The sequence below is a fragment of the Xyrauchen texanus genome, chromosome 17 (genome assembly GCF_025860055.1).
Source record: "Xyrauchen texanus isolate HMW12.3.18 chromosome 17, RBS_HiC_50CHRs, whole genome shotgun sequence".
Classification (NCBI taxonomy): domain Eukaryota; kingdom Metazoa; phylum Chordata; class Actinopteri; order Cypriniformes; family Catostomidae; genus Xyrauchen; species Xyrauchen texanus.
This window is the reverse complement of record NC_068292.1, coordinates 26,033,846-26,058,545: the sequence shown is the minus strand read 5'-3', so window position 1 is coordinate 26,058,545 and position 24,700 is coordinate 26,033,846. Positions and strand designations below refer to the sequence as shown.

The following is a 24,700-nucleotide window of genomic DNA, read 5'->3' as shown; positions in this document are numbered from 1 at the left end:
CCAAAGTATGCTCCAGTCAGACACGATCGGCGTATCTGTACAGGATGCATGATCAAATTCTGTCATCAGCAGAGTGCTCAAGCACTGAACGTGCGCAGCCCGATTTTTCAAACTGTGCATACTTTAAACATGCAGAATGTGCATTCGCCTGGAATTATTTTCACAGATTACTGGGTCCACAAGGCAATACTTACAATTGAGCCTTTACAGTCATGACGAAGCACTTGCAGAAGATGCAATCTTCGCTTAATATCAGAAGACGAAGGTGAAAACGACAACAGTGGATGTGCATGTCAAGATCGCATGTGTGAGGATGTCAGGAGATATCTGTGTTTGCATAGCTTGAGTCTGAAGGAATATATCGACTGCTTTATGAGTCTAAACTCCTAAAGAGAAGTATTCCAGTATCTCAGCAGTCGTAGCATGCATGTGCCAACTGCAAGGGCACATTAAGGCACCTCTTGGCCCATGGGATCGCCGCAGAGGCCCCCTTCCAGTTGTTGAACGGGTATGGGTTATATGCACTTCTCCCACGAACATGGATAGGTGAAAATGTGGGAGCGGATGACGTGAGCTGGGCCCATGTGAGTTGTGGGACCCTGGGCTTCAGCTCATATGAGCCCATGCATTAATGCGCCCCTGGCCAACTACCTGTGAATGTGCGCACAATCAAATGAAGCATTCTTTGAAGGGCTAGCGCTTGACTGTTTGCAGACTGTGTTCATATCAAAACCGAAGGATAGTTTGGCCTTCAGTAATCATTCATTTTGATTGTATGGAGAGAAACAAAAATGCAATGAAAGTGAAAGGTGACTGAGCTAACATTCTGCCTAGCATCTCCTTTTGCGTTACACGTAGAGAAGAAAGGCATACAGGTTTAGAACAACATCAGTTGTTCATAAATGATGACAGCATTTATATTTTGGGGTGAACCGTCCCTTTTTTGGAGAATTTGTGCTGTTTGCATATTGCTCAATCAACCTCTGGGGGGCGCCAATCGTCAACAAACAGTTTATAGATCCCTGCAAGAATCACCCTCGCTTTCTTCAAACACTTTAGGCAAATGACTGGATACACATGGCGGTATCAAAGCATATCTCAGAATTTACGCGTGAAATACATAATGTATCTTCCAATGCAATCCGTAATATATTATTATTTATTTTTATTTTTATTGAAGGGAACTTCTGAGAGTGAGATATTGATTCACAAATAGCAAGTAGGTAAACAATCATGTGAATGACGCTAAATAATGACGCAAATGCGAAAACGTGTTGCTTATTTACAAGATAAACTGTTCTTATCATGAAGAAAAATAAACCAGACTGTATTAAGGACTTTGAACAAACTCGAATTTAACATGCAAACGTGACTCAAATCCACCTCTGGGACAGTGTAACAACATGCAGAACATCACAGTCCCAGATCCCAAATGTGTGTGTGTGTGTGTGTGTGTGTGTGTGTGTGTGTGTGTGTGTGTGTGTATAATATATATATATACACTCACCTAAAGGATTATTAGGAACACCATACTAATACTGTGTTTGACCCCCTTTCCCCTAAGGCAGAACTGCCTTAATTCTACGTGGCATTGATTCAACAAGGTGCTGAAAGCATTCTTTAGAAATGTTGGCCCATATTGATAGGATAGCATCTTGCAGTTGATGGAGATTTGTGGGATGCACATCCAGGGCACGAAGCTCCCGTTCCACCACATCCCAAAGATGCTCTATTGGGTTGAGATCTGGTGACTGTGGGGGCCATTTTAGTACAGTGAACTCATTGTCATGTTCAAGAAACCAGTTTGAAATGATTTGAGCTTTGTGACATGGTGCATTATCCTGCTGGAAGTAGCCATCAGAGGATGGGTACATGGTGGCCATAAAGGGATGGACATGGTCAGAAACAATGCTCAGGTAGGCCGTGGCATTTAAACGATGCCCAATTGGCACTAAGGGGCCTAAAGTGTGCCAAGAAAACATCCCCACACCATTACACCACCACCACCAGCCTGCACAGTGGTAACAAGGCATGATGGATCCATGTTCTCATTCTGTTTACGCCAAATTCTGACTCTACCATCTGAATGTCTCAACAGAATCAGACTCATCAGACCAGGCAACATTTTTCCAGTCTTCAACTGTCCAATTTTGGTGAGCTCTTGCAAATTGTAGCCTCTTTTTCCTATTTGTAGTGGAGATGAGTGGTACCCGATGGGGTCTTCTGCTGTTGTAGCCCATCCGCCTCAAGGTTGTGCGTGTTGTGGCTTCACAAATGCTTTGCTGCATACCTCGGTTGTAACGAGTGGTTATTTCAGGCAAAGTTGCTCTTCTATCAGCTTGAATCAGTCGGCTCATTCTCCTCTGACCTCTAGCATCAACAAGGCATTTTCAGCCCACAGGACTGCCGCATACTGGATGTTTTTCCTTTTCACACCATTCTTTGTAAACACTAGAAATGGTTGTGCGTGAAAATCCCAGTAACTGAGCAGATTGTGAAATACTCAGACCGGCCCGTCTGGCACCAACAACCATGCCACGCTCAAAATTGCTTAAATCACCTTTCTTTCCCATTCTGACATTCAGTTTGGAGTTCAGGAGATTGTCTTGACCAGGACCACACCCCTAAATGCATTGAAGCAACTGCCATGTGATTGGTTGATTAGATAATTGCATTAATGAGAAATTGAACAGGTGTTCCTAATAATCCTTTAGGTGAGTGTATATGGCATTTGTGAGACGTCTCAATATATGTGTACCATTTTCTCCTGTTTAGGCTATTCGTCAATGAATACCACTATAAGCATTTATAGAAAGAGAGCATAACAGAAAAGATAACATAATTTTATTATCATTTTTTAGGCACCATTCAGTCAGTGCAGTGCATGTTTTAGTTTCTGAGAATTGTTGACATTTACAAAAGAAAGTGTGTATGTTTTCAATAGTTTCTCTTTCATACTGCACTTATTAGACATTCTGGGGCATTCATACTCACCTTTTCTATTGTACAGACCAACATTTCATTAAAATGGCTTAATAAATAATTTGATACCTCCCTTAATTGCAAAGTGATCTTAGATTTTTTTTTATTGTTCTTAGTAGATGAAGTGGGAAGTGTGTGCATGTGTTCTGACAGCTCATTGAATGCTCACTAAGCCTCTGGGTGAAAGTTTGCAGATGGGGCGGTGTGTATTACTGAGTGTGTCAATGTAGGGCTGTCAGTGTAGGGATGGGGGAGGTCAGTTGTCACTGTGATGATCTTAACGTAGTCTCAATTCTTATTCTAACTGTTTGATTTGAAATGGCTTCATTTTTGGCAGAGGACCAGCGAGGCACCTAAAAGATGCGCTCACATGGATACGCATGATATATGAGCAATAATCAGCTAGCTGTGTGGGAGGGACTGAACTAGAGGTTGAAGGATGATCACATGGCTAGGCAAAAAATACCAAATGAACTAGACATCCATCCATGCATTTTTCAGCTGAGAGCAAGGTTAAAAGAGCTGCAATGCTCATCTGTCAATCCATCTGATCATGCCTGGCTATGTTATCTAGTAGCAAGGCCAGGGAATGAGTGGGGAGTTCTTGTGTGTAGTTACTGAGCCTCTAGATTGATAACAACCGCGTTGGTAGAAATATAAGCAATATCTGTAAGAAAACAAGAAATCTGATGTACTGAACATCAGCACAGCTGTGATTAACTGCAGCCTCGTGCGTATGGCTGAATCACAGCTGTGCTGATGTTCAGTACATCAGATTTCTTGTTTTCTTACAGATATTATGGTGGTGTTATTCAGTACAACAGTACAATTGTCAGTATGATATTGCTTTTAAACATTTCTGACAAACTTTGACCAGTTTGTGTATAGTTTTTTTCCTTAACGATTGAAAACAGCTCCAAACGAACATGTCACAACACACAGACTGACAACCACTCTGAAACAGAATATGGGAGTGGAGTGAGTAATTTAAAATCTGCTCAAACCCATTTGTAATATGTCAATTTCAGCTCCACTTGGGGTTTTGCATTTCTCACTCCTGTCTGGTGAGAGAAGACCTTTTCCAAGTGGTCATGGATTAAGAGAAAATGCAGACACTGTGACTTCCAAAACTCTTGCAAATTCACACAACTCTGCTTCCTGCTCTGTTTCACTCTGCACCGCTCACATACTCTGGTCTGAAACACCACGAACAGACTAGCAGAGTGATACAAAGACTGTCCAAGCGCTTTCATATGAAATAATCAGCACTTTCAGAACCCAGTTTTTCCAATCAATTTGGAGGCAAAATAACATGAGGGTGAGTGAGTAATGACAGCATTTTCCTTTTTGAGTGAACTATTTCTTTAAATTTAACTTAACAGTCAGTAACTTTATGGCTATTCAAACAGAGCTCTAAAATGTCTAATCAGAAGGCAACAAATAAGCTAGTATTTGCCAGATTCTGCTTGTTTCTATCCATTCACTTCCAACAATAATTCTTCAGTCTGACGCAGTGTCTGGACACATGTTAATGAATGAAGCTCTAAAGATTGAGAATCATTTTTGGTGTACTGGATTTAAACTACTGAGATTGTCATTTCAGTTAGTTGCTGATTGAAGCACAGATTATTTGCACTTTTAATGCTGTTTATATGTGGTAAGGGCCTCGAAAGATACATGAAAAGCTGGACAAAACAACTCAGTCAGTTAATTTTTGCTGATCACACAGAATATTCTTATTTCCCCAAGCCAATAATGTAAACACACTAGTTGTCACCAATTACACCAGGGTGCAAGAAGACCCCTTCCCCCAACAGTTGAGCTCTGGCAAATATCAAACATAAGGCATAATCATGTTTTTTTTTTACTAATGTCCCGTGACGCCATCCTCCAATCCCCCACTCAAACTTTCTTAGTCTCCTCTTGTTTTCATGTGTTTGTTATGGAACATGTTGCTTAGAGACAGGCAAAAATGAAGGTAATAGATCAACGGTGTAGCAGCAGAGATACTGATTAGCGATACAGAATAAGAATGTACGAGTCTCTAGCTTGTACTCCATATCACATTTTGTCTCAACAGTGATATCTATCTCTTTCAAGTTCTACAATTCATCATGAAACTGTATAGAACATACCAGTACAGTATATAAAAATTATTATGTTTATAAAAACATATTATTGGTAAAATGAAAATTATCTTTACCACTAACTTATACATTTTGCTTTAATGTTATCACTGTAGTATTGTTTAAATGACAACTCATTTCAATATAGGAAGGTTGTGGATTTTTTTGCAAAGACAGAATAGCCTAATAATCATTTTACTGTAGGCAATAAAAACAGTACTAGGGTCAAAGAAGAATTTTATTTACAGAATTAACAATTACAATTTTCTAAAGGCAAATAACCTAAACTTTTGTGATTCTGTAATTTTTCTACCTTGTTCCATGACAAAATAACACAGTAGTATGAAAGGGCATTAGTGAGAAAATGTCCTTTTGACTTGCACATTCTTTAGAGAAAACAAAAATAACTATCAAATGGATAGATTTCTACACATTTTAGTCGATTATTGATAACAGGGAATAAATATAAGACTTAAAATTTTTTAATAGATTAAATCAATATTTATTTTATGGCAACTTGAACACGTCTCTAAGTACTCTACAGGTAATCAAGAATTTATGCCACAAACTCACCACAAATGTTCACAATTCCCAGAATACATCTTCCCTTCTAATACCATGGGGAAAATGTAATTGTTTGGACAAAATAAGCTCAAATACTTTGAGCATTTATATATAAAACATTTCACAGAACTGCCAGGCCACAAGTCAAATAAGTTACTGGAAAAACTACTGGATGGTACAAATCTTGAACATGGATATTTAATGTTAATATATCTGTTTGTCATAGATGCAACTTCAATATGTGGAGTTTGTGCAGTTTGCATGTTTTCCAGACAGTGAGTGTGTCTATAGCATGGCTTGAGTCTCTCCACCAGCAGCTGCTCTCTTCTTCTCCCTCTTCTTGATTCGATACATAGCAATGATCAAGAAAATAGCTGCAAGAGAAAACAATTTTAAAGTGAACCTCATCTTATTTAACACTCGCTCTTTTTACTTTAATGAGCTGCAATATATCAGTCTTACTGATGAAACCAAACACTGCTCCCAGTATGCCAATGGTGGAAGACATGCCCAGTTTCCAGCTATGAACTGCTGGCTTGATGTAACAGTAGCCCAAAGAAGTGCAGTTACATATACGCACTAAGAGAGAGAAAGAGATCCATCTTATTAAATCTGTGTTTAAGATGTGAGTATATGATTGAGTAGAATGGTATATGTGAAAGATAAAGACAGAAAATTAAGAATTGGGGAGAGAAAAAATATTCACCATCAAACCTCTGGGTGATACCTATCCCATCATTGTCTTTGATGTTGATGGGAACAGAGACGTTCTGATAAGATGAGGGCTTCTTCTTCAGAATGAGCTGTGCTGAAGTTCCTGCAGATATACAAACAGGTAACACAGTTTTATTACACGGTTCACTAGAATACTTGATTCTGATTGGTCAATGGCGCCATCTAGCAGTCTGATTTTTCTGAGTAACAACTGCACATCCACATATCAGACCACTCATCTGGGTATTGCAAGCCATTTTTACAACTTCTCAGATCACTGTGCAATCTCTTTACAATCTCTTACAGTGGCAATTTCTCAGGGCCAGCAAAGCTGTCTCATGCCTAAAAAATAATTATTTTCATGTATTTTAAATAGCTTTCAACTCCTAATTAATCTACAAATGAATAGCAGAAAACTACAAAATGTATCCAATCAGTTCCAATGTACTGATGTTACAGTGACAAAGCAAAAGATATGCCCACCATCCACAGCTTTGATCTCCCAGTTTGGTGACTTGCGGGGCATGGAGAAAGTGAAAGGCTCTCCGAAGGGGTGGCCATCGTTATCCACAGCGGTGATCGTCAAAGGTGCCATCTTTTGCACACAGATGAAGCCCTGTGTCTCCTGCAGTTTAGGGTAGTTGTCATTTACATCCAGCAGATGGATGACCACCTTCATTTCAGCCTCTTGCTCATCACCCTCTAAAAGTAACAGAAACGATATAGAATCTAATACTTACTAAATCACACTCACCATAGACCTGGATAGATGCAGTGCATTTGATTGGAGAGTTTTAGCCAGGAACTGAAGAATGTTGCTCTTTTTTTGGTAACAAAATGCACTCAAACACACGCTTTAAAAAAAGTCCCTATTCTTTTCTGAGACATTTTATGTGACACAGATCCTCTGCTGTGTTCTCACCTGACTCATAAGCGATGACTTTCAGTATGATCTCCTCAACCATCTCTCTGTCCAGGGCAGCTTTAGTCTTCAGCTCTCCAGTGTCAGCATCTAGCTCCAACCAACCCTGTTCATCCCCTTCCATCTTAAACCTGACACACAACATATAAACACAGTAATTGGATGAACAGCAATTAAAAATGCTAATCGGTTCAAACAAGGGGAATCAAAGTCCTTTTGAATCAAGTCACTTGTTAGCTATCTTGGCAGCTATTTTCTAGTCATGAAAAAACTGCTCCTGTCCTTCTTGAATGGGGAAAAAAACAAGCATTTACAAAGTTTACATTTCAATATCATGTCAAATTACCAATAGCAACTGACAGATATGGTCAATGGACAGTCTAGCCCTTTTTGCACAAATCAGGCTAAAGTCTAGTTAATAATAATGCATACTCTATTGCAAAAGACTAGGCCATGCCTTTACCAACAATGCTCTTTTTATTTGAATGATGGTGTGTCCTGTCCTTTAGAACGTCATATTAAGCATTCTGATTTCTCCCACCCTTCTGAACACCAGCAAATGGTATGTTGTGTTTTGAATGCTGGTGCACTGGTGTTCCGTCAAGGCTTTTTGACTAGCTTGACCAGCATAGACTTGCATGGAAATTGCATGGTGGATAAATTGGTCTTGTCAAAAGGGCATTCATGTCTGTATGGGTGGTCTATCTCCATCTTGTGCTTTCTCTGCAGGGATATTTTATTACAGTTTAGGCTGTGTGTTATGACATAACATAGCAGTTAAAACAAGCCTATACAAAATTACTGTTGATTGTCATTTTTCATGAAGAAGTTATGTAAGCCCACCATCAGGCTTGGTTGGGATAATCAGTGTTCAGGACTGTGGCCTTTATTTATTTCAACATTTAACTGCTGGTGAATAACTAAATCAACCAGTAGCGTAATCACAGTACTATGACCGAAATATTTATTTGATCTGATCCCCCTTGAATTCTGTCAAATTGTTACATTTAGGAGACACATAATCCAAAGTATACTGTTATATGCAAGCCATTACTTGAGAGCCTTTCCCTCAGGATCTCTGGCGGCAGCCGTCATTATTACAGTCCCAATGGTAAGGTTTTCTGGCACATTGACATTGAGAGACTCCACTTCAAATTCAGGGGGCTCGTCCACATCCACCAGCTGAATGACAACAACTGCTGTGGCACGATCATCATATTCCACATCTTTAATCAGGGGCTCGGGATTACGGGCATCAATCTGGAGTTTATAAGAACTCTGGACCTCATAATCCAATGGCTGAAGAGAGAGATTTAGGAGAAATATACAGAAAAGAGGATAAAGGAAATAAGGATAACATAAAGCAAAACTTAACACCTGTGGTTCTAGCTTTTGTGTCCTCAAGTTTGGTATCCTCACATGGAAAGACTTTTTTACCTGTGCGATGTAGACCCTGCCTTCTCCAGTGGCTTCATCAACCTCAATGGCAAAGAGGTTCTGTGGGTCTCCACCAGTAATGTGATATTCCACCTTAGAGCTTCCTGTTCCTGGGTCATCTTCATCTGTGGCTTTGATTGTGAGCAAACTGGTGCCGATGTCAGCCAATTCAGGAACACTGTAAATTCCATACTGTAAATGTAGAGAAGAATCAATTAGCTCATAGTAAATCAGAGCAGTGATTCAATATGCTATTATCTATAGCAGGGATTCCCAATTTTTTTAAATCAGCTGTACCACTATAATATAAAATTCTGTGTGTATTGAAGTATTTATTTAAAGGGATAATTCACCTAAAAAAAATCTGTCAAATTTTCTCACCCTCATTGCAAACCCATATGATTTTCTTATGCTGAACACAAAAAGGGATCTTTAATTAATATTTGAGCCCATATTTTTAAAACAATGTAGTGGATAGTGCCTCACGATATAGGATCCAAAAGGATTGTAAAAGTGGTTCATGTAACTTGGGCATCATTTTCCAAGTCTGCTTCTTCTTACGTGAAAACGTGAACACTCCTTCACTCATGAAAGTGTAATAGACATCATTATTTTCAATTAAAAATGACTTGGACATCCACACATTTGAAATGTATCTTACATTTCTAAGCAAAACCTATCATATGGCTTCAGAAGACATGGAATAAGTCACATTTCTTACTTTTATTATAATTGTCGATCCATTTTTAAGCTTTTAAGTGAGGCACTATCCACCATTGCCATTGTATTGAAAAGACAAGCCAAGATATTCATAAAATTATCTCCTTTTGTATTCTGTTATATGGGTCATATGGGTTTCGACTGACATGAGGATGGAGTTAATGATAATAGAATTTTAATTTCTGAATATATTTATTCTTTTAAGGAATGTTAACCTCAATGTTAATTAAAAAAAATAAACTCAGCAATAAAGAAATGTCCTCTCACTATCAACTGCTTTTATTTTCAGCAAACTTAACATGTGTAAATATTTTTAGGAACATAAAAATATTCGGATACATAAACTGAATATGTTTCACAGACACATGACGAACAATCCTGGAACAACCCCAGGGGGGCTGTCAGTATCTGGTGTGGCCACCAGCTGCATTAAACACTTCAGTGCATCTCCTCCTCATGGACAGCACCAGATTTGCCAGTTCTTGCTGTGAGATGTTACCTCACTCTTCCACCAAGGCACTTGCAAGTTCCGGGACATTTCTGGGGGAATAGCCCTAGCCCTCACCCTCCGATCCAACAGATCCCAGACATGCTATATGGGATTGAGATCAGGGCTCTTCGCTGGCCATGGCAGAACACTGACCGTCCTGTCTTGCAGGAAATCATGCACAGAACGAGCAGTATGGCTGGTGGCATTGTCATGCTGGAGGATCATGTCAGGATGAGTCTGCAGGAAGGGTACCACATGAGGGAGGAGGATGTCTTACCTGTAATGCACAGCGTTGATATTGCCTGCAATGACAACAAGCTCAGTCTGATGATGCTGTGACACACCACCCCAGACCATGACAGCCCCTCCACCTCCAAATGAATCCCATTCCAGAGTACAGGCCTCAGTGCAATGCTCATTACTTAGACGATAGACATGAATCCGACCATCACCCCCGGTGAGACAAAACTGTGACTCGTCAGTGAAGAGCACTTTTTACCAGTCCTGTCTAGTCCAGGGAAGGTGGGTTTGTGCCCATAGACAACATTGTTGCCGGTGATGTCTGGTCAGGACCTGCCTTACAACAGACTTACAAGCACTCAGTCCAGCCTCTCTCAGCCTGTTGCGGACAGTCTGAGCACTGATGGAGGGATTGAGCGTTCCTGGTGTAACTTAGGCAGTTGCTGTTGCCATTCTGTTCCTGTACCGCAGGTGTGATATTCGGATGTACCGATCCTGCCTGCGTCTCATAGTACAGACATTGCAATTTATTGCCCTGGGAACACATGTAGTCCATATGCCTAAAATGTAGCATGCCTAAGGCAGATGAGCAGGGACCCTGGGCATCTTTCTTTTGGTGTTTTTCAGAGTCAGTAGAAAGGTCTCTTTAGTGTCCTAAGTTTTTATAACTGTGACATTAATTGCCTACCGTCTGTAAGCTGTTAGTGTCATAATGACCGTTCCAAAGGTGCATGTTCATTAATTGTTTATGGTTCATTGAACAAGCATGGAAAACATTGTTTAAACCCTTTACAATAAAGATCTGTTAAGTTATTTGGATTTTTACAAAATTATCTATTTCTTTTTTGCTGAGTTTATTATGAATATCTTTGCTTGTTTACTTGTGAAATATTTCCATGGTTATTTAATAAAATGTAATTATTTAATTTCAATTTGTATTTCTATCTCAGAAACCCCTGAGTAATAACTTTGGTAAGTAAAATAGATTCATACATCATTTTTCTCGAAGACAGGAATCTCATTATTGATGTCAATGACCTTGATGACTGCTGTACATTTCGTGGTGTGAACTACAAAGAAGTGCAAACATTAGGATGTATATTCTTCTTCATATGACAGTAAATTATATATTTAAAGGATGCTTGGATTGGTTTGATCATGAGAAGAACTTGTGTATGTTGCAGGCAAGTTCAGTTTGACTTTACCTCCATCGCTCACAGAAAAGGTGAGCTCATACTGAGGCACGTCTTTCCTCTGGAAATTTGATTTGGCCACTTGGATTTGACCATTTTGCTGGTCAATGCTGAACAGTTTATCAGATGGTCTGGTAGGGGTCTGGCTCACAAGTGTGTAGGTTAGTAATGAGTTCAGGGTGTTCTCCTCATCATTATCATGAGCAGGCAGAACACCAACCAGATTACCTAAACAGCGAACAAAACATATGCATATCATTGCAAATGTCAATAGAACATTACAATTCTTTTTAGTGATGCTATTGACAGAGAAATTACACAATTCAGTTTTAATCATTATTATTAATGATCACAAAATGCAGAGATGTGCATTTACTTTTGACAAATACACACATATATACACATTACCTATGGGCTCATTCTCCTGCACCTCATACACAGCTTTATCACACACAGGAATGTTATCATTCTCATCCTTCACCCGCACATGAATTTCCATGGGTTGGTCCAGCTCAACACCCTGATCATCTTCTGCCATTGCCACCAATATGTACTACATCACACACGCAAACATGATACATAGAACCAGGGTTACCATGTATATAAAAAACAAACACATGAACTCATCTCTGGTCCTCATGTCCATATTCTCATATTCTTTCTTTATTTCCTATTTCCTGTGTTCTCACCATATCCTTCTCTTCTCTGTCCAGACGGTCAGTAACATAGATCTCTCCATCTTCATTGATGGTGAATGGGAAGGGAATCCTTTCTTTCTGTACCAGCCTGTACAGTGCGTTGGGATCATTGGACTGCACCTTTAATGTAAAAAGACATACACTCCCAGTTTAATGAGTTGTAAAAACAAAACAAAACAATATAGTGCCTACCAGAACCAAACATAACATTATTGTACGCAGATCCAAACTTACTGAGGCAACGTGCATAGGGTATTCCCCTTCAAGATTTTCCTTGATGGTGATTTCACCAGGGTTGACCCAGAGGTTTTGAATGATAGCAATGTTGACCCGTGTTGTGGTGCTCAGAGAGTACGGAGCTCCGTCTCCCATGTCCTCTACACGAACAATCAGAGCATAGTCTGGATCCTGATGGATATTTTGTTGTCTTCTCTCTGTTCATACAAAAAATAAACATTCATCAGTTATTACTGATTATTACACTGCTCCCTTGATTCTGATTGGTCAATTGTGACATTCTAAGGTTAAATATTTTTGCAAAATGACCACTAAACTAGTAATTTACTGTTGAACCAGCCAACTGATTCCTAAAAAGCTTTGCTAGTTTCATATAACTGAGTGATCTGAGTGATCCGAGTGGTGGTGGTGTAGTGGGCTAAACTGGACTGGTAATCAGAAGGTTGTAGGTTTGATCCCCACAGCCACCACCATTGTGTCCTTGAGCAAGGCACTTAACTCCAGGTTGTTCCGGGGGGATTGTCCCTGAAATAAGTGCACTGTAAGTCGCTTTGGATAAAACCGTCTGCCAAATGCATAAATGTAAATGATCTTTTTGTTCTCACATAATAAAATCATTTAATTTCAAGTTAGTATTTTATGTCCATTTATTTATTTAATCATTTGTTAAGTAGCCATGCAATAAGAGGGATAGTAGGTTGTTACCAGATCTGAATATGTGTTAAGTGGTGATGTTTCAGTCAATAAAAACATCACCATGAGTTTTCATATATGAGTTTTTATATTAGCCCAATATGGGAGCACTAATTTCACTGGTCAAGTTCATGGGACGATTTAAACAATCATATTAGCCATTTAGCACTAACTTCCATGTTACTGTTAATCAGTAACGTGGTATTTAATAAATTAAGATGCCAGTGTGAAGCGTGCGTAGTGAATTAATCTGGGTGAAGTCTGGCTTCATCTCAGAGACTGCAATAATCTGAGTTGATGCAGTAATCTGAAGTGCTGGAGCTCAGTTAATGACTGCATTCTTTTTTACAGAATGTGGCACATTTTACACACACCAGGGCAATGTAATTACACAAATCCTGCCAGCCATAGACATAAACATTCTGTCCTCCCTCATCCTCTCATTTGTTTAAAGAGGATCCCTAACAGAGGGTAGAGACCCAGACCATGCTGTCAGATCTGTTTGTTCAGTTGAATTTCATGTGTTTTCTCTAGTCAAATACTAATAATTGAATCTGATTTTTGTAAGAAGAGTAGAATTACTGGTTAAAGGGATAGTTCACACAACAACAAAAAAGAAAAAGAAGGAAAACAGTCTGTCATAATTTACTCACCCTCATATTGTTCTAAACCTGTATGACTTTCATTCTTCCATGGAACATAAAAGAATATGCAAGGCAGAATGTTAGCCTCAGTCACCATTCACATTCATTGTATGGAAAAAAGATGCATTGAATTTGAATAGTGACTGAGGCTAACATATGCCTAGCATATTCTTTTGTATTCCATGTGATAAACTAAGTCATACAGAGTAAATGATGACATAATCACTAAGTCTGTGGTACGAACAAGTCAGTGCAGAGGAGTGGATAAAATTATAATAATATAATCATTGTGTGTTTCTCAATGTTCTCACCAGCACGCTCGACACAAGTATAAAATGGGTTGATCTCAAGAGGCACATTGTTCTTTGGTGTGCAGAAGTCATCAAATTTCCTCCTCAGAACATCAGGACTGCCACGAACCTCCCCGCGGCTGTACATCACCGTGGGCCTTGCCCTCAGAAATGTTTCTCCTGCAACACAACAGCAAAACACAGTATTAACTTGCTTTTAAGAGAAATACAATTTTGCCACTCAATATATATATATATATGTGTGTGTGTGTGTGTGTGTGTGTGTGTGTGTATACATGTGTACACATGTATGCTGTACATGTTGCATGCTTGTTTGGTATGTTTGTGTTGGCATACCCTCCTCTGTTATAAAGATCTCCCCGTTGTCCGGATTGATCCCAAAGTAAAATGTATTTGCGGGATTGGGGATTTGGTTCACAATGCTGAATCTCAGTTGAGCATTTGGTGTGTTGGGATCATCCGCATCTGAAGCGAACACCTGCACAAATGGAACTCCTACACACACACAAAATGACAATACAGCAATTAAAAGTGTGTTCATGGAATCTTGGTGTGCATAATCATGAGTTTTCAGCACCTATTCAGCATCCTCTTGACAAAGTATGTTCCTTACCTGCAGGCGAATGCTCTCTAACTGTGCCACTGTACTGACTCTCACTGAAGACTGGAGGATTGTTGTTGACATCCACAACTTGTAAGACAACCGAGTAAGGCCCATCAATAATTTCATCATCTGCTGAGTGTGCCTCAATCTAAAGAAAAAACAACAACAACAACACATTTTCAATTGTTTGTTGACATTTATATTTACATAAATATTTACATTTAGAAGGATTTTGAAATGAAAATTCTCTCATAATTTACTCACTCTCATGCCATCCCAGATGTGTATGACTTTCTTTCTTCTGCAGAAAACAAACGAATATTTTTAGAAGAATATATCAGCTCTTTTCAAGTCCTTTCAATGCAAGTTAATGGTGGCCAGGCCTTTGAAGCTCCAAAAAACAGATAACAGTTGGTTTTGAGTGAGAACAGACAAAAATATAACTCCTTTTTCACTGTACATCTTGTACATCTCTAGGCACGATCATGATTTCAAGCTCGATTACACTTCGTAATGCTTGATGCCTGCGCAGAGCGCTAGATGGCGCAACAGGAAGTATAATGGATCTTCAAATCACGATCAACAAGGAGACTGCAGTCAAAGAAAAGGAGTTTCATTTTGGTCTGTTCTTACCCAGAATCATTTGGATCACTTCAGAAGACATTGAGTAAATGACTGGAGTCGAATTGATTACTTTAATGTTGTCTTTGCTTTTTGGTGTTTTAGTGGTCTGGCCACCATTTACTAGCACTGAAATGACCTACTACAGAGCTGAAATATTCTTCTAAAAACATTGTTTGGGTTCTACAGAAGAACGAAAATCATATACATATGGGATGGCATGAGAGTGAGTAAATTGTGCAAATTTTCATTGATGGGTGATTTATCCCTATTAAGGTACATTCAGTAATTGAACATAGTTTGTTTATGTTGTGCTTGCTGATATTGTAGTTGTCTTGGATTGACAGAATACTGTCTACAGGATGCAGTATTTTGCATCACATGCAAATGTTTTCAGTTACCAAAGGCATTTTAGAAATGCTCTATTCATATGTGGTATTTTTCAGCAATTATAAATGCACTCACTCAGTAAAATGGGCAATAAAAGGGGGATACTGAGATAAAGTGAGAAGTATTTCAATTAAAAATATATGACTGGAGTGAGAGTATTTCTGTTAAAAAACTATTAATCATTTATGTGTAAAACATTTTTAAAGAGGAAACTATAACAAAATGTGCATTAGCTTGAGGCCGTTGTTACAGGCATGTTAAGAAACCATGACCATACCAAATACAAAGACAACAGCCTCAATTTAGCTAGGTAAAGAAGTGCTTGCTGTACCAAAGCATGCTAACCAATAAACAGAATATAGATACAATAACAACTAGCCCCCAAAAAAATCTAAGTATTCAAATGAATATGAATATAAACTGTGTGCTATGCTCAACATAATGGAAAAGGCACAACATGTACATTTTGTGTCTATTTTAAGAACCAAGTATTCGTATGTTATGTGTAATGAATATTACATCTAGATGGTGGCTTTTATCAGGGCTCCATTCCAGAGCTTCCTCCAGGTATAGCCAGCCATCTGAAGTGATACTGATCTTTCCTTCTGTCTCTCCATTTACATGGTATGAAGAAACACCTTCAACTGCAGATGTAAACTGAACAAAGACAACTTGAGAACAATTTTTATTACATTCTAATGAACACATTTAGTCAACAAAGATGTCATATGTCATGAAAGTGTTACATTAAAGCAATAATATGACTATTATAAATCTTGAAAAATACCTGGTAAATGGCAAAAGGCACAGGTGTGTCCTCTGGCACATCTAAAACTTTATGTCCTAAGGGACCCTTTTTATCCTCCATACCTATCCCATGAGCCTGTGACAAAAATCATAAAAATTAAGGTGAAGCCTTGACTGTGCTGTGTAGGTTGCTGAATACATTTGCACATTTCTGTTTGAAGTGGAACAAATCTTTCAGCTTTCCAGTGAATGAATGAATCTGGATTGTGTCTTTAACTGATTAATGGAGTGTGGGGAGAAAAATGGACTTCAGCACTATTACTCATTAATAGATGGAATAAAATATTGCAAGAAGACTACAAGGCCATTGAGTTAAAAACCCACTCGCTCACATACGTACAGTGCTGATGAGAAGGGTCAAGTACAGCAAATGTGCACCTCTCATCTTTCTGAGCAACAAAACCTGATGGAGAGAAATACGCTTTTAATGATATGGAGTTCATGACAACATTGTAGTGCAAAAGCAGTCAGTCTAATTTATAGGAATGACATTCATTTGTTAAATAATTCCAGCATCTTCATGACAGCTGCTTTAGGATGTTTTTTGTTTTGTTTGTTTTTTGGCTGCAATGTGCAGTGTATGTACATAGTGAGAATTACATGCCCATACTGGAAATATGACGTTAGCAAAACTATCATCTGTTTCTTTAATGTTAAACTTCAGTCAATGATTATAAGCAAAAACACTTGGGAGTGACTTCAAAAGTACTAGTCAAGTCAGAAGCCTTGAGTAATAGTTACTGTACATTAGTACAATAGAAATATTAGAAATATCTCAACTTATTAATCCTCTAATCGAGTGCTTTGCTATGTTTGTGTACAGGAATTTGTTTAGGAAATTATTATATTATATTATATTATGTTATATTATATTATATTATTTTGAAACATGTCTGGGTCATTGACAATAAGGTTGTCTGAGGTGATAAAAATTAGAAACATTTAAAAGAAATCTGGTTTAAAACACATGTATTAATTCATAGACATGTAATCTTTGAGTTCATGTTTTTTCAAATTGTTTGAAAACATTTATAGCAGTGTGTACAAAGACAAATAATTGAATGACTTTAAAAATGTCCTGTGGTGCAACCATCAAGGAAAATATATAAAAATTGTTTCCTATGTGCCTTTTTATTCAAATGTCTAAATATTGATATTTAATGAAATTATAAAATAATTATTTGTTTTTAAATCTGCACAGTTTTGTGAGTCTAAAGAGATGATATCTGTTTTATGTTTTTTGTCATATAACAACAAAATATACATGTTGGCAGGGTTGGGAAGTAACGGAATACATGTAACGGGATTAAGTATTTAAAATAGAAAATATAAGTAACTGTATTCCACTACAGTTACAATTTAAATAATTGTTAATAAGAATACAGTTACATTCAAAAAATATTTTGATTACTGAAGAGATTACTTTGCATTTTATTGTCATTTGTTTCATTTCATATTTAGTCCTTTCAGATGGAAAACATTTATACAAATAAATGATGCGATCTAAAGTGCATTTGAACAGAGGTGAAACACTTTCTTATGATTTGTTACATTCATATGAGCAGACAGAGAAGTACGTTTGAAGTAAGTTTGAAGAAGAAATAGAAATAATCCTTGGGTAAATTGTCAGCTTTATACTAAACTAAAATGCTATTTCTAGCCATTTTTCATGCACATGTTCCCAGACATGATCATATTTTGTTATCAATAAAATTTACATTGGATCATAATTTCTTTTTTTCTAGGAAGACCTTTGATATTAATACAAAAATCATATTCTTGATAATAATGTTTTTATTGTTTTCCTGTAAAAATACATTACATGTTTTAGAAACAACACTGCATAAGATATTTACGTTTTTCAGAGACTGTATTTTTAACATGTGTATTTTGTCTTACTGTACTGGCAGAGTTTTTATAATCAAAACAAGTGAAAAAATCTACCAGTTCTGAAGAGTAATCCAAAGTATGTAGAATACGTTACTGACCTTGAGTAATCTCGGAATATATAAACGGAATAAACTGAATACGTTACAAATGCCATTTTGGTTGCACCATATGACTTCGATTTTGGGGACAAAACTTTTTCAAATATTAATCATGTTTTAAAATAAAAATGTTTATTTTTTCAATGAAATTATACTAAACTATTATTCAGCACAACTCATGCCAACATTTTTTATTTTTTTATTTCAGCTTTTCATTTTACTGTCTCTGGATTGTTGCACCACATGACAGTTTTCACTATGACGTTAAACTCGGAAAACATGTTAATCATAGAAGAAGTGTATTCAAGTAAATGTTTTGTGTGAACTGCATTTGTAATGTATGTGCTCAAAATAGTGAGTAAGTGGCATTTGATGGTGACATTATGACTTGTTTGTCATGTGGCACAGTGTGAGTTTATTTTTATTTTTATGTGAATCGCAGCCCATGAAAAGGTTATTTAAAGGTTACTTGTCATTCTAAAGTTGGTAGGGCCTTCTGTGCCAGACAGAGCTGAGTGTAAATGTGTGCATGTGTGTAGTTCCGTGTCAGTGCTGAATGGTCGCAGTGTATCAATATTTACAATGTATGTATTGAAGTTGTATTGTAAAGCCTAAACTAATTAATCATTAAACAACTATAGAAAATATGGATCAACACATCTTAGAGGAGGAACCAGTCCAAAGTATTTATATAATACAGTAAGTACTGTTAAAGTCAGAAATTTAAATAAGAAAATATGTTTTTCACAATTCTTGACATTTAATTGGAGATTACATCAGTTTGGATCACTACTCTATTTTAAGAATGTGAAATGTCAGAATAACAGTAGTGAGCAGTGGCAGGGCATGAATTTAAAGTCTAGGCCTTCAGTGTGATTCATCCCATTAAGAAAACACAGTTTCACAATGAATAAGACGCCGTATGCCTTTGGGCATCATACATTATGTCACCGCTAACTAATAATACCAATTGACATTTTAAAAACATGTCCACGCATGAAAGCCAAAACTTGAAACAACACTTAATGCTCAAGCAAGCCTAATTTTAACTGCAGCATGACTGTTTTGTGAAATAAATATCTCTCAAACAGACATTCAAAAATCATAATTTTTCATATGAATCTACCAAGGAGGTCTGTAATACCTGGAAAAATCTAATAATTTGTGAGATTTAAATGTTGCTTGCAATAAATTTCATCTCGGTACATGGTTATGCTGCATTCCATGCAAGCTGGATTTGGGATATCTCCGACCATAAATGCATTACATTCCCCAGTATTCGGAACTGCAATGTTCCCGTTAGCTTAGCAGGGGTATGACTCTCATTAGAGATGTCTCATAGCAACCCAGCTGATAAACAACGATGCATTTGTGCTTTAGGTGTACGATTTTCAAAAAAGATTATGTTTTATACACGTGTTCTGCAGGCATTAAAACTTTAATATCATGTTATGTGGAAACAAACTCATTTATCGATATTACTTTATAAAGTAAATGTTTATCACTTACTTTGTATATCTCCCTGAGTGTCGACATTTTTGTGTGACATCATGCCCCTGCATCTCGGTGAAATCGGAGTTGAGAATTTCTGCATGAGCCTGTTTTAATTCTGACTTAAAGATGCATTCCATTGCACTTTTCTTAGTAGGAAGTTGAAAAATCGGACCTTCCGAGTTTAATGTTACGCAGCACTACTTTTCAAAACTTGATCCGACACTGAATGCTCAAACAGCCTAATTTGCACTTAGACCACTCCTGATGTTGCTATAACAATGCAAAAGCACTTACCAATTTACTTGAAGTGAAAATCAGTCGTCCTTTCATGATTAATAAATTAAGCAATCACACAGTCAAGCAGAACATCTCGTGTTTTTAAATCCATAAGGATTTCTTATGGATTTTTATTGGCGATACCAGCAGTAATGACAGCAGAATCATCAGCAAGATCTCGTGCTCTTCGCTTTCAAATTACGTCACTTAAAGTGTAATTGCGTCACTCAAGGCCAGCTAGAAGTCCTTGACCGGGACATATCCTAAAGACCACACTCAAAAAAACAAATAAATCTGATTGGCTGATGAATCTGACAATTTGACATTAGATGCGCATTCATTTGCACTGTTGAGGGTTTCTGCAGAAATTCTGAAGGTCTGACGCGGTGGAGCTCAAACTCACCCGCTGCTTTGGGCATGTGATTTGTGAAACAGTTGTCATGCTTCGCATGATAGCATCAAGGAATAAATTCTGACTGGTTAACTTTTCGTTTTTCTCTATTTGTTTGTAGATTAATTAAGAGTGGAAAGCAATTAAAAATACATTTATTATTGAGAATGAAAGGATGAAAAATGTATTTATTTGGCATGATAAGCCAGCAGAGAAGGCTTTGCTGGCACTGAGAATTTGCCACTAGTAGTGAGAATGATTTATTTCAGCTTTAATTTCTTTCATCACTTTCCCAGTGGGCCAGACGTTTACATACACTTTGTTAGTATTTGGCAGCATTGCTTTTAAATTGTTTAACTTGGGTCAGTCATTTTGGGTAGCCTTTCACAAGCTTCTCACAATAAGTTGCTGGAATTTTGGCCCATTCCTCCAGACAGAACTGGTGTAACTGAGTGAGGTTTGTATGCCTCTTGCTCACACATGCTTTTTCAGTTCTGCCCACAAATTTTATATTGGAGGTCAGGGCTTTGTGATGGCCTCTCCAGTACCTTGACTTTGTTGTCCTTAAGCCATTTTTGCCACAATTTTGGAGGTATGCTTGGGGTAATTGTCCATTTGGAAGACGCATTTATGACCGAGCATTAACTTCCTGGCTGATGTCTTGAAATGTTCCTTCAATATATACCCATAATTTTCCTTCCTCATGATGATCATCTATTTTGTAAAATGCACCAGTCCTCCTGCAGCAAAGCACCCCAACAACATGATGCTGCCACCCCCATGCTTCATGTTTGGGATGGTGTTCTTCGTCTTGCAAGTTTCACCCTTTTTCCTCCAAATATAACGATGGTCATTATGAGAAAACAGTAATAATTTTGTTTCATTAGACCAGAGGATATTTCTCCAAAAAGTAAGATCATTTTCCCAGACTGTAGTCTGGCTTTTTTATGGTGTTTTTAGAGCAGTGGCTTCTTCTTTGTTGAGCAGCCTTTCAAGTTAGCGATATAGGACTAATTTTACTGTGGATATAGATACTTGTCTACCTGTTTCCTCCAGTATCTTCACAAGTTCCTTTGCTGTTGTTCTGGGATTGATTTGCACTTTTCGCACCAAACTACATTCATCTCTAGGAGACAGAATGCGTCTCCTTCCTGAGCGTTATGATAGCACGTGATCCCATGGTGTTTATACTTGCATACTATTGTTTGTTACTAAAGCTTTTACATAATTTTCTGGAATGTTCCAAGCTGCTTAAAGGCACAGTTAACTTCTGGCCCACTGGAATTGTGATATAGTCAAATAAAAGTGAAACAATCTGTCTGCAAACAATTGTTGGAAAAATTACTCATGTCATGCACAGAGTAGGTGATTTGCCAAAACTATAGTTTGCTAGTATTAAATCTGTGGAGTGGTTAAAAAATCTGTTTTAATGAGTTTAACCTAAGTGTATGTAAACTTCTGACTTCAACTATAACTCATAATCTAGTGTTCAATTTAATTTGCTGTCCATACATTTTACCTGTAAAGACATTAATTCATTCTTTCTTTCTCTCTCTATGACCTCTTAGCAATTTCTACATTTAAAGAAAGAAAAGTGGTGCTTGTTCAATGTCATGTCTTCAAATGATCAATACATTATCAATTGATTCTCAAATTAAAGGATAACTCAACTGATACTGATATTTTTCTTTGTAACAGTAAAATCTCTTGATTTCTGAATTAAACATGTTAAGATTACTAGGCATGGTTGGTAAATGAAAGTAAGTTGCAGATCACTGATAAATACAGGAAGTTCTGTACAGGTGTGGCTCCATACTTTAGAACTCTTACACAGCAACAAAATTCTGCACTGATAAACAGATTTATCTTGCAACGTTTGTCTGATCACACACATTATGAACGACTGTGAAAAAGACTGTTCTACTGAAATATTGAATTTGAAAAGCTGCAGTGTTGAGTGCTTTACTGATACTGGATTTTATTTCACTTGTATCTGTCTGATTTATTGTGAAAGGCAAACACACCTACAGAGAGAAAGAGGTGACACATAGGTGACATTGAGAAGTTAATGTGACTTCTGATAAGCACTTTCACCCTTTCCTTCTGCCTAAACTCTTGATTGACAAAATGTGCAGACAAATAGTTAAATATTTCACACATTGATCAGTATTATTGCCTTTTCATTTCTGTGTTGAATTATTCTAATTCTACATCACAAATACCAGCTTAACCAGTTACCTCTATGATCAAATTAAAGTTAAATATTTCTGTGATAATTTGACATTTCGAACTGAAGGTGAACTTGTTGCTAGGTTCTGAAACTGTAAACCACTCCAAACAAGATATAAAATGACAGAATAATGCAGTGTCAATCCATTAACAAGACACTAAACAGCTCTAACTATAATTTCAAGTATTGACAGATAGGAGGACCAGAGGCCTTTTCATCGAAAAGGCTTATGACCTCTGATGACATTCTGAGAGCACTGGGTCAAAAATGTCATAGCCACACTTCCTAAAGCAAAATAAACTCATAACTACATTTACACACAGAATGCAAGACTGCTACAACTATACAGTGTGTTTATATCTTTAAATGCCCTCAATATGACTACAGCTGGGCAACACCCTTCTGAAAATACTGAGCAATGTCAAACAAGATAACAGATTTTTATAGGCCTTGAAAGCACAATCACAAATCAAATGACATACACGCATCTAACATGATATATACTAAATAGTCAGCCTAAAAAAAGATAGAAACAAAGAAAAAATTAAAGATAATATAAGAGACAGACCTGTGAGCAGAGCTCCTCTTCTCAACAGACAGAAGGTTTCAATCTCACAGTACTTCCTGCTTCAGTCAAAGTTTAACTCAGCTTTATTGAGCCTAGTCATTATCTACTGATTCAACGCTAAGAGGAGTGGACCTTCAGGTTGAGATATTTTATGGTACTGGTTCATGAATAGGAAATAGCACACTGGATCAAAGTTAGGATAGGTGTCAATGTGTGAGTATAAATGAAGAGCAATGCACTATAGTGACTACACAGTGTAACTGAAAAGACAAACAACACCTATTAATTCTCAATCTAGTGCGTATCAGTTTCTTTGTAATCAAGGTCCTCTGCAAATTTCCATGCAGGACAGATGAGGACAAAAGAGAAAAAGCATTGATGCACAATTCTGAGACAAGCTTGGACAAAAAAATGCTCTGATTTTGAGTGCGAGTTTAGTGACAGATGGACGAAACTGTACATTCACGGAGAACATAAAGGTCACGTTAAACAGCAGTGTGTTCATAATCTTGAGTAATAGATTGCTGCGATCTTTGCTCCTTGATCTTTGATAGCCTCTGTCTTCAGTTGTGCTACATGTTTGTGTCTCAATTCTTCTATCCCACTAAAAATTATCTTCAGAGGTATTTGTCCAAGACTACTTAAATGTAAATATTTACTTGTAACACTCTGGACAATTATTATAGCTGAGTGGCAGCACACCTTCTCCAATATAATCAATATTAAGATTGCCAGTTTACAGGCATCATCAGCCAGTTCCATCCATCATCAGACGTTTCTATTCTTTAACCTGACACATTCTCAAGATGGATGTCCTCAAGATACAGTTACAATTATTATAGGTGAGAGTGGCAGTACACATTTTCCAAGTGACTACATAAGAAAAAAATAAAAAGTGGATGATTTCAATGAGAAAATTGTAAAACATTAACTTATGGAAAATACATTGTAATCACTTCCTGTTAAAGTGACCCTCCATATGTAAATGCATATGGTTAAAGGCACCTTGAGCTGCAGTCACTCAAGAAGTTCCCATGCTTTACTATTGACTAATTAGTATGCAGCCATAACAGCACAATGGAGAGAAGTAGGAGGCTGAAGGTAAGGATTACGAACTAGGAAAGATACATACCGCAAGCATCATTTGTGAAACGGGGAATGGAACGTTGACACACTGAAGAAGGCCTCAGTCGAAACTGTGAATTCAGCAACAGTATATCTAAAATTTGTCAGTAAAAATCGGTCTGCGCTTCCCAAAATTCTAATCACTGCCCCCAGTGGCTGAAGCTGAAAGTGTTGTTGAATGTATGGGCACTTGTACGCACCATTCTCCAGGCCAAAAGAAAGTTGTAATGCAACG

General features: G+C 37.5%; 1 protein-coding gene across 1 annotated transcript; it reads right to left on the bottom strand.

Annotated features, from left to right (window-relative positions):
* Positions 1–5,328: 5,328 nt before the first annotated feature.
* LOC127658326 (cadherin-17-like) lies at positions 5,329–23,444 on the bottom strand. The gene is made up of 19 exons (XM_052147559.1): positions 23,341–23,444; positions 16,734–16,796; positions 16,374–16,469; positions 16,106–16,243; positions 14,585–14,723; positions 14,308–14,466; positions 13,972–14,130; positions 12,321–12,520; positions 12,078–12,206; positions 11,797–11,941; positions 11,401–11,616; positions 11,189–11,265; positions 8,746–8,937; positions 8,363–8,607; positions 7,309–7,439; positions 6,870–7,088; positions 6,379–6,489; positions 6,135–6,251; positions 5,329–6,046 (listed from the first exon to the last, which is right to left on the bottom strand). The coding sequence occupies exons 2-19, from the start codon at positions 16,776–16,778 to the stop codon at positions 5,958–5,960; spliced, it is 2,607 nt and encodes an 868-aa protein (XP_052003519.1). The 5' UTR covers positions 16,779–16,796; positions 23,341–23,444; the 3' UTR covers positions 5,329–5,957.
* Between the last annotated feature and the right edge of the window lie 1,256 nt (positions 23,445–24,700).

What these genes read in the sequence shown, in the direction of transcription:
- LOC127658326 (XM_052147559.1), bottom strand. Translation starts at nt 16,778, where the DNA reads ATGAGAGGTGCACATTTGCTGTACTTGACCCTTCTCATCAGCACT. An exon ending in ACCCTATGCACGTTGCCTCA is followed by an intron (nt 12,207 to 12,320) that starts GTAAGTTTGGAT and finishes TTTACATTAAAG; the next exon opens with GTGCAGTCCAATGATCCCAA. An exon ending in AGTCATCGCTTATGAGTCAG is followed by an intron (nt 7,089 to 7,308) that starts GTGAGAACACAG and finishes TGTTACTTTTAG; the next exon opens with AGGGTGATGAGCAAGAGGCT.